This window comes from Vigna unguiculata, chromosome 9, assembly GCF_004118075.2.
Source record: "Vigna unguiculata cultivar IT97K-499-35 chromosome 9, ASM411807v1, whole genome shotgun sequence".
Classification (NCBI taxonomy): domain Eukaryota; kingdom Viridiplantae; phylum Streptophyta; class Magnoliopsida; order Fabales; family Fabaceae; genus Vigna; species Vigna unguiculata.
In genome coordinates this window covers 38953140-38964205 of record NC_040287.1, presented here as the reverse complement: position 1 = coordinate 38964205, position 11066 = coordinate 38953140, and the positions used below count along the sequence as shown (strand labels likewise).

General features: G+C 33.8%; 1 protein-coding gene across 1 annotated transcript; it reads left to right on the top strand.

Moving 5' to 3' along the window:
• The first annotated feature begins 2071 nt into the window (after positions 1-2071).
• On the top strand, positions 2072-11066 carry LOC114164454 (transcription initiation factor TFIID subunit 5). Its single transcript, XM_028049130.1, has 19 exons — positions 2072-2329; positions 2430-2511; positions 2609-2687; positions 2790-2887; positions 2997-3053; positions 4565-4652; positions 4738-4847; positions 5019-5126; positions 5320-5471; positions 7201-7311; positions 7394-7463; positions 7569-7608; positions 8113-8277; positions 8368-8444; positions 9085-9201; positions 9588-9853; positions 9969-10064; positions 10547-10619; positions 10717-11066. Exons 1-19 carry the CDS (start codon positions 2157-2159, stop codon positions 10768-10770), a joined length of 2016 nt encoding a protein of 671 aa, XP_027904931.1. The 5' UTR covers positions 2072-2156; the 3' UTR covers positions 10771-11066.

Here is an 11066-nt window from a genome sequence, read left to right as displayed (position 1 = left end):
CAGTTCAATCATAGACAGACACGTAATTGAAATTTCGTTGGTACACTTGGGAATGAAGTTGTCATCGGTTTTCCAGAGTTGTCTTGTTTGGTTTTCCAGAACTATTTAAAATATTAATTTTAAAAAAAATTAATTAAGTTTTAATTTTATAAAAAAACGAGTTTTTTAATTGAGTTTTTGTTAATTTTTTTACTAAATACTGAAAAATGGTGTATTATCTAAATGATTTGTCATGCTTTAATTCTTTTATGAATTTATTTATTATTTTGTTTATTTGTCTAAGATTTTGATATTTGTTCTCATCATTAATCGAACAATATTATAAGCATCTCATGAATCCAATCTCATTATATATATTCGGATAATTGAGTCATAAAGTTTTATTGTTTGCTATTACATATTTTGGGTGTCTACTATTTTGCTTGTTCATAACCTGTTTTAATATTTGTTCGCTCATTAATATGTTAAAAAAATATTTTTGTCTCTAGCTTACCTTTCTGTTTGATGTCTGTTTTACGTTTGCCTTCTTCTTTTTATAATGATTACCAAATTTTTTGTGTGAGCAGATATGAAAATTCATGTTGGTCACCATGCATATGAGGACATTGCTGTGCAATCTAGCCCTTGTGTTGGATTTTGGCTCACCGTTGAGTCCTTTTTGAAGAATAATGTTAAATATAATTTCTTGCTATGTGAGCAAATTCCTAGTTTGAATAAATATGTGTATAAATTCTGGTTATGACATCTGTTTTGTGTCTTAATCCCTCTTCAATATATTATTGGATAATTGTAATAGATAATTTCTTTATACTTTTTGTCCAGTGCTTTATTTATATTATATTTATGTGATATTTTATTTAATAAAATTATTCTTTTAAACGATGTCACATTTTGATTTTTATACTGATTTTTCATTTTATATTATATTTATGTGATGTTTTATTTAATAAAATTATTCAATTTAAAGGACGTGACATTTTGATTTTTATATTAGTTTTTCATCTTGTTTTTGTATATAAATATAAAAAATATTCAAATGTTTTAAAAACTTCAAATTTAATTAATAAAAATATGAATAGAAATATTTATATAGTTTTGTGCATATTTTTGATTTGAAAATGTATTTTATATTTTAAAATCTTTAAATTCTTATTAGCTTCAATTATGGATTGTTTTAATTTGAACAAAAGAAAAACGATATGGTTTCATGCACCTCCCCCTTTATTTAAAAAGGCATTTCTTCTTGCACTTCTATCATTTTTCCCTGGAACTCCGTATATTTTGAAAATTTCAATTTTACCTTTTTATTTTCCATTTTCAATTTCAGAATACATAATTCAGATATATTTTAGAATACATAATCTGAAATACGAAATATATATTCTGAATCATTCAATTCAAAATGTGAAATAAAAAATGCAATCTAAATTTTAGAATACGAACTTTACATTTCAAATTATATGATATAAAATGTATTTTTTATTTCATTTCAAATTATATAATTTAGAATGTGTTTTTAATATTTACAATTCAAAATATAATTTTTTTTATTTTGAATTACACGATTCAAAGTACAACAAAAATAAAAAATATTTTAAGTTATATAATTTAAAATATATTTTTTATTTTTGTATTTCGGAGTGTAGAACTGAGAACATGTCTTAGTAAGAAGAATAATGAAAAGTGGAGGAAGGAGCTGTACTTGCGGGAGGGAAAGAGAGTGCAAACTTTGTCTCCAATCATAATTTTTTATTTTTTCTATCAAACTTACATCATTTTCTTTCATTTATCTTTTTCAAAACTGGATAGGGAATCAAAGATAATGAGAAGAAGAAGAAGAGAGAAAAGGTGGGAGAGAAGAGATGGTGGAGGAAGAAGAACAGAACGAGATAGGGGTAAAATGGTATTTTTCATTGGCCTTTGGAGGTGCAGGAAGAAATGTCCTTTAAAAAATGAAAAATTAGTCTGACCCAATAACGGGTTGAAGCCCACAAGGTGGTTATCCAGGGCGGCTCAAGCCCATGTAACTGACCCCGTTTCAGAAATAAGCCCAATGAAAAATAAAATTTCTACAAAAAAAAGTGCATTCGCGAGGTAGCAAGAGCGCAGTGGAAGAAGAAGACGAGGAAGAAGGGGTTGTGGTGTGAGATCAGAGAATGGAGGACGATAAAATAGTTGGATATGTTACCGCGTACCTGAAGAAGAAAGGTTTCACGCAAACGGAGAAGATTTTCCAGGAAGAGTTTCAGCATAACAAAACCACCAATTCCTCTTCCAGCAATTCCCTTCTCGAACCCGACATTGCTAACCACCTCCTCGCATTCTCTCAGTACTTCTCCATTCTCCATCCTCTTATCGTTACCCTCCGCTCACGCTTCGTTTCCTCACCGCACTCACTTTTCCCCTCTTTCAAACCCTATCTTTTTCAGATTGGAGAGTGGTCCGGCTAGGTTCCACGACGGCTACAGCAAACTGCGAACATGGACTTATTCTTCACTGGATTTGTACAAGGTAACGCGTGGCTTTTCACTTTCCTTTATCCGTTTTTTTCTTTTTTTCTGTTTGGTTTCCACTCGTTTTTGTTACGTCTCTCGGCGTATTCCTGCAGCATGAGTTGCTTCGCGTGCTTTATCCCGTTTTTATCCACTGCTTTATGGACCTCGTGGCGAAAGGACACGTTCAGGAAGGTAATTTCATGTGTTCTAAATGGGGGCACTTGTGCAATGCAGCACGTGTTTTGTTTTGTTTTTGTTTTTGTGTTTGTGTTTCACTGTAGTTGCTGTTTTCAGCTCGGAATTTCTTCAACACTTTCCGTGAAGACCACGAAATGATGCACTTGCGTGACCTTCAGAAGTTAGAAGGAGTTCTTTCTCCTACCCATCTTGAGGTTGGTTGCTGTCTAAAGTTTTGTATTGGTCTTTTAATTTTTGTCGAGGTTGTTGGGTCGTTAGCAATTAGTGTAAAATATTCCTACGGTAATGTAATTTCTTGTGCAGGAAATGGAATTCGCTCACTCGCTTAGACAGAGCAAATTCAACATAAAGATATGTGAGGTAACGAATTGATTCTCCTAGATGTGTTTATCAGCTGCGCTGTAATTACTTCCTATTTTTATTTTGCACGCATTCAAATTAAATCATCTCAGTCAACTACTTTCTGCAACCTTCAGAACTCTAGTTCCGTGCCCCCTCTGTGGCTTCTTCCCTTACTGTTTAACGACGATTACGTATGCTATTGTTTGGACCATTATTTGTGCTGCTTTTCCTCCTTGGGACTTTTCAAGTCATAATGTATGTTATTGGGTCATGCCTTTAACTTAAATGCAAGTCAGTTTATAGCAATTTGGTTTTCATTTAGCTTTTAAGTTGTTGTAGGTCTAACTCTCTGTTGCTAGTTGTTCCAATGTGTTGGTTTTGTGTGCTGGGCCATGGGGACTTGTGAGTCATTGCTTAATCGTATACATTGAAATTAATGTTCATTTTCTCATTTTATGTTGTGGACAAACTTAATGCAGACAGGAAGTGCTATAATGTTGCATCCTATAAGCCAATTTTAGATTTGCGAAATACTAATATTCTATGAAATATTTAACTACTCATCTCTCGTTGTGGAAGTTGACCTTGCCGCTAAGTTTTTAGTTACTAATTTTTTTTCCTGGATACACTTTACTGGTTGTAGTGAGACAAGGGTCTCATCATCCAGGGCGCACATTTGCAATACAGCTTTCTGGATTTCAATGTATTTTTTCTTTGGGGTTTAGCTTATTTGTGCTTAGCCAAATTGCACACACACTTTGGAAACTTTCTTACAAAATAGTTATGTAAAAAATTGAAACTTATTATAAAAAAGTTAGTATTCTCCAGTTTAAGATGCGACTAACATTTGCTCTCATTTAGAAATGCTAATTATATCATTTTCTGTGTATATAGTTGGATATAATTATAGTAAACCTTGACCATACTGGCATACAAAATAGAAGACCATCTTAACCTTAAACCCTCTCAATTGCAAATTATAGTCAATGTCCCCTATATGTATGTGCACTGCATACTGCAGGGATTGTGATTTAGGTAGCACACCACATGGATGAGTGGTGGCAACTATTCATCATCATCTTTGTATAGTGTCACACATCTTCAGGTGTGGAGCTTTGGCATCAGATAACTTATTGATTGGGATGGAAAATTTGGGATGTATCATAATTTCTAATCTCTGACTCACTTGGCTACCCAGCATTTACAGTGGGCATTTATGGTATGCCATTGCTATTGATTACATTTATCTTGGTGGATTTGGCTCATGCAAGGGCTTAATGGAAGTATCATGCAGGGGTTACGCTCAAGATTAGTTTATGTTTTATACTATAAATATATGAAATTTATCACAATGTCTCTGGAATATGTTCAAAAAGATGACTTATTTTTCTTCTGAAGCCCATGAACCATCAATATCTTTGTCTACCTTGGTTCTTGTTTCTTAATTTTTATCACTGTGGTCTTTATGTCTTTCCATTAAAATGGAGCTAATACATGGGGAAAGCTGATAGCAGTTGATGTTTTGCCAGTATTCCTATGAGCTTCTGTTGCAACATCTACACAGTACACAATCCACCACTATACTCGGTATTATAAATGAGCATATTAACTTTCAAGGTACTTTTATTCGTTATAGATTGCATCTATTCATTTGAACTACTTATTATTGCGTACACTTCATCGTCTTTTGTTGTAAATATAGTTTCCCCCGGACAACCTAGCTTAATTTCTGATGATCCGGAAGCTGTTACCCTTACTGGAAGTAGCCAGGAAGCAGCGAACCGGATAAATCAAAAAGAAATTCACTGGGGGGTGAGTCTACTAGTATTTCTACTAATTTTGAAAAAATTACCAGTTTTCCTGGTTATATTGTTTCTGTCAATAGAAAGTGCCTTCATAGCTTGAGAGACACTTGAAACTTTTTTAAATGCCCTGCTTCACCAATAACTATCTGATTTAATTCTCAATGTGTTTCTCCTGTAGTTACTTGAAGATTCTCTTGAAGAACGGCTAGAGAAGGCAGGGGCCTTGCTTTCAGACTCGGAAAAGGGTGAAGGGGAAACAAAAGAGGGGGAGAATGACGAGACTAAGGTATATCTGTAGTAATATTTACATGACCCTGTCAATTTATTAAGTTTCACTTTTTCTTATAGAATTTGAGGAAATACGGCACCATTTATTTCTAGTATTTAGGCCTTTCAAACAGAGTGTGTGCATGTGTCTTAATTTGGGATGTCTTATTTGAGTGTTTTTTCACTTTAGTTTTCGAATATTTTTCTTTTAGAAAAGATCCATTGAAGGAGGAAAGCAGGGTGGTTCAGTAAAAAAAGTAAAAAAGGACAAGGGTGGTAGCGCAACTGGAAAGAGTGCAAAACCTGAAGCCAGTACTGTACCTGCAGCTCCTCGAGTTAAGCCTGAACTCCCCTTACCCTTAATGTATTCTCTCTATCCCATAAGATATTATGTTCATTTTCTTTTCATTAGAAATTGTATAGCTAATGTGAATGGCACAATTCTAAAATAATTGATGTTATTAAAGCTGGAGCAAATGAATCATTTGATTGGCATATGTTATCTAAAAGGGATTTTTTTTTAGTATTTTATACTGTCATTTTTGTTTAAACATATAGCCAAATAAAAAAAATCAGCATTCACATATTATCAAAACCAAATTTAATAAGGCTACCTTCCTGTTATGGTTGGAATTAAAATTATTCTTATAATTTGAGTCCTTTTGCTTACAGAGTTTATCAGAATTCTGAGGCTGGGTGGGCTCTATTGCTTGCAATGTTTTGCATGATATCTGCAATTAGTTGAGTGGAACCTAAAATGGACTGAATTCTAAATGGTTTTTTTGTGATAAAAAAAATTTCCTGGGTCCCGTCCGTGCATTTTTTGATTTTGTTGTAGATGTTCTAGCATTGTGTTGCTTTATGTAGCTGTAGGTTTAATGCTTGTTTTAGATCAGACAGGAAGAAAGTTCAACCTGAAATAATGATGTTGAGGTCTGGGCATGACTGTTTTTTGTATTTTTGGGGGTTTTAAAATGAAGAAAATATACTAGAAAGGAGGTGGGGGTGACATCAAATAGTAGGAGTATAAGAAACCCTGCAAAAAGGAAACTCTAAATATACACCATAAACATGGAGAAGTTAAGAATGCAGCTAGGTTTCCAAGTTTCTCTGTGAATGCAAGCCTTCCCACTACTTTTTGATCCTTTATTTCTGTGGAAATTTGGTGGAAAGGAATAGAGAATGGAGATCAGGTAGAAATTTCCCATTTAGTTTGCTTGACACAATAGAAAGAGCAAGAGAATTTTGTCACACATATTCTCATATGGAAAACTTTTTCTCATTTTTCTTTTTTAGTGTGAGCTCTAAACTCTTTAGTTCTATCCTTAATTTCTCCTTGTTCCTTAAAAAAGAATAAAAGTGTATACATTTCTTATTCTTTTCTATTTTTTTCTCTTCATCCAAACTAAATAGAGATACATTTCTTTTTTGTATTCATCCAAAGAATTCATTCTTTTCTCTATATTTCTATTCATAAACGACAAGATGTAGGAGGGTAAGCCTCTACTTTAAACGGGAGTTCCAAGTCTAAGACTTGGTTGATTTGGGACTCCTCTATGGTGCATCTAATCCTGTTTAAACGGAAAGAGTGGTCATGTACTATGTGCAGATGATCCTACACTTTAAAAGTAGGTTTGGATATACTTTGAATTGGAATTCTGTGTTTGGCACCTGCCAATGAGACCACTCCTGTGTCATTTTTAAACTTCTGTTACTGATTATTTTTAGCCTAAGTTGGCTAATTGGATGGGTTGGTAGTACATAACTATTTACTTGTCTTTCTATTTGTGGATAAAGTGTTTAGATCCGACATTTCTCATAATTTGAAGGGTAAAAGGGCTATTTTTATTTGTTTCTATCGAAATCCTATAATTATAGTTGAGTTCTTGAAGTAGTTAGTTATTCAACATATTTATTGGACGAAAAGTACGTAATTTTCTAAATTCTCCACTTCTGTATATTTTGTTATCATATGATGCTACCTACGTAATGTAAAGTATTAATATTACTAATTGATGTAAATATTTCAATCACCAAAATATTGAACTTTTTGTAACTTCATTTAACTGATTCTTGTAATGCTGAATTTGCAGCCCAACTGAGGTGGAACAGTCCATCCTTGAAGATTTAAGGAACCGTGTACAGCTCAGCAGTGTTGCATTGCCGTCAGTTAGCTTTTACACATTTATAAATACACATAACGGGTATTGTCCGACACATTTACTATTGTTATCTATATATTGTTTGGATTTCTGTTGTTGAATTCATTTTTGCATACCATCTCAGTTTAAGCTGTTCATCGATATCCCATGATGGGTCATTAATTGCTGGAGGATTTTCTGACTCATCACTCAAGGTTTTTTTCTTCCCTATATTTCTTCTTCCATTCACCTCTTAATAGAAAACCCTCTTTCTATGGAGTTCTAGATTGATTGAAGTAATTTCTGATTTGTATACCCAGGTTTGGGATATGGCAAAGCTTGGACAACCAGCTGCTAATTGTAAGTTTGTATCTGTAAATTTCTTTTGTTTAGACATACTGTTACTGTTGCATCATTGCGTGAGAAATGTGAATATAGTCAATCAGGTACAATGGTTCAGAGAAAATGTAGTTTAAGAATACACTGATGATATCAACCTGTAATTAATTTAAGCAAGGCATTCAGTGGTATAGCAGTTATACTTTTCACTGCCTCATGTATAAAGAGAAGAGAGGTTCTTAGCAGTACCACTCTTTCTAGTCATCTAGTGATGGAATTATTGTCTTGGACTTTGTTAGTCTAGGAGCATTTAATTCACATAGAAAAATAAAGTTTTGGTGGTTTAAGAATGTGATCCGCATAGGCACCAGTGCACTTCGGGCTCTAATAGTAAATTGAGATTTGAGTTGAATGAACGTGGCAAACTTGGGTGGACGAAATCTCATGCAATTTACGAGCATTTTGACCATGACCAAATGGTTTTGCTTGCTGTAAAAGTCTAGTTATCAATTTTGCTATCATTAGCTCTTTTGCAGGGTGAGAATGAAACACCACCAAATGATCAAATGTTTGGGCTAGGGGTTGGGAAAAGACAGTATACACTATTTCAAGGTCATTCAGGACCTGTTTATGCAGCCTCTTTTAGTCCCGTTGGAGATTTTATTCTTTCATCCTCAGCAGACTCAACAAGTAGACTATCTCATTTTTGTGTCGTATCTATTTTTTTTCTTTAATATTAGTTTCAATTCTGAACCTTATGTATCTTAAATCTTTATGCAGTTCGGTTATGGAGCACCAAACTTAATGCCAATCTTGTTTGTTATAAGGGTCACAATTACCCTGTCTGGGATGTTCAGGTAAAACAATTTATTGCAAGCTTTTATTTTCTGATAGTGAATGTACCAGTTGCATGAATAAAAGTTTAAAATTTAAGCATTAAAATATGATGTCTACTTCTTTAATTGCTTAAACAAATATAGCATATGCAAGTTAGATATGCTCCAAATGTCTGTTAATGTGATCCACTTTATTTAATAAATAAATTTAACAAGACAGGATTGAAGCAAAGAGGTGGCCTAACAAATGACATCGATGTAGCAAAGCCTCCCCTATCATTTGAGCATAATATTTGTGAGGGACATACAATCCCACCCTGTTTATTTTCTTGCCTGTTTAATGTGGTATAGTATGTAAATGATACAAACTAGTTCTTCCATTTTTGCCTCTGTAAATTACTTCACAGTTTTTACTGGTAAGATGTCATGGAACTTTTGTTTGTTACGAATAGAAAGTTGTGTATATGACGGGCATGCATCTATGGGATTTGTTGAAGAGTCAATGCTGTGCTTTGTACCCTCAAATTAATAGTTGCAGCTTGTAGAATTCTGCTTTTTAGTGCAAATATACTTTATTCCTTTTTTCTTGCCTTCGGACGTCATTCTTGGCTGCATGTACATTCTGGAAGGCTGGGTTATTTATTTCTTTTTGTGGATGCAGTTTAGTCCTGTAGGGCATTATTTTGCCAGCTCTTCACACGACAGAACTGCTAGGATTTGGTCAATGGACAGGATACAGCCGTTAAGAATAATGGCAGGGCACTTGTCTGATGTTGATGTAAGTTATTGCATTCAAGATTCTTTGTTGCTTCTGTTTTTTTTAGATTTTGTTCTTTTTTAGATCCATATTTGCCTCTAGCTTATTTTGTTTTATATTTACATATTAATTGCTTCGGATTCATACCCGTGATTTAATTAGGTGTACATCTTTAAGTTTATGATCAAGCAGGGCTTTGTGAAGTCTGTTTTGAATAGGGGAAATTATCTTTTGTTTCTCTTGTTAACTCATAATAGTGTAATTGAATTCCTAATTGGTTATATACGTTCAAAGTATTTGTCTCAGAAAACTATATTTTGCCACCTAATCTTAGAAGGTAAAAATTGAGTTATTCTTACCATTATGTATTAAGCCAATATCCTTACGTATTTTGTGTTCTTTTTTAGTGTGTACAATGGCATGCCAACTGCAACTACATCGCAACTGGTTCCAGTGACAAAACAGTTCGACTATGGGATGTGCAGAGTGGTGAGTGTGTCCGGGTTTTTGTTGGTCACAGGGGTATGATTTTGTCTTTGGCAATGTCTCCTGATGGTCGCTATATGGCATCTGGGGATGAAGATGGCACGATCATGATGTGGGACCTCTCTAGTGGCCGCTGTCTCACACCTTTGATTGGGCACACGTCTTGTGTCTGGTCCCTTGCATTCAGGTGATCCCTTATTGCTATATTTTATCTCAATTAGGAAGTGGATTAAAGGTTTTTGAGGTTGCTATCTATTTGGTAACAATACTTACGGTCCACTCATAATGGTTGGATGTATCAGTTCTGAAGGTTCTATTCTAGCATCTGGATCTGCTGATAGCACTGTAAAATTGTGGGATGTAAATACGAGCACCAAGGTTTCAAGGGCTGAAGAAAAGTAAGTTCGTCTATTGTGACAATTGTTTTTGAATCTTTTGTCATAGGAAGTTTTTTATTTCTAACTAATCCAAGTTCTTGGGAAAATTTATAAAATGTGTCTGGTTAGTATTCACCTTCTACAGGAATAAATAATATATTTACCACGAAGTCTCATTGAGAGTTGTACTAACACTCAATTACCACGTCAAACTTTTTAAAATCTGGATTTCATTTTAATCGGGATAAAAATCCGTTAAATTGGAAAACTATGAAAACCGACTTTTTAAGATATATAACTGGTTTGGCTCTTGAAGCGTTTTTTTTTTTTTTTTTGTGGCTGGGTATTCTAACAGATATATTTATGGCATTTTCAGTAATGTTATTTTTTTTATAAATTTATTTTTGTTAATACTATGAATGTTGTATTAAAACTGTTTTGACTCTGATTGATCCCCGTTGAATTTTTGAACATGAACTCCATATCTTCCGTTACGTTGGTAGAAGTGGGAATGCTAACAGACTTAGGTCGCTGAAAACTCTGGCAACCAAATCAACCCCAGTTTACTCATTGCGGGTAAGATGACTTCATGAATAATGTTGTTATAATTTTGTAGGATTCAATCATGTATGTATGTAAGTTTTTGACGCTTGCATTGTGTTGTTTGAAACAGTTTTCTCGAAGGAATCTTCTGTTTGCGGCTGGGGCTCTATCAAAAAGTGGTTAATATATTTGAGTACGTCTACTAATAGATAGATCAGATCAAAGTGGTAGTAGCTGAATTTATCGCCTAAAAAGCAACGCGCATCGTGGTTTTGTACTCCCTCGTGTCCTTTATGTACGGAATCTTCACAAGGGCTGAGAAGTTCCGTTAAATTTTAATGATACTAAATTTGTCAGTTATTTGTATATTTTTTATAGTTAATCATAAATTTATTGACACATTATTCTCTTTTCATTTCATTGATGTATTTCCACTTCACTTATTACTATTAATCTTTCCATATTTTCACGAGAACGTAA

Coding starts and splice junctions, on each gene's coding strand:
- LOC114164454 (XM_028049130.1), top strand. CDS start 2,157: ATGGAGGACGATAAAATAGTTGGATATGTTACCGCGTACCTGAAGAAG. Junction 2,512..2,608: donor CTTCACTGGATTTGTACAAG/GTAACGCGTGGC, acceptor GTATTCCTGCAG/CATGAGTTGCTTCGCGTGCT. Junction 9,854..9,968: donor GTCTGGTCCCTTGCATTCAG/GTGATCCCTTAT, acceptor TGGATGTATCAG/TTCTGAAGGTTCTATTCTAG.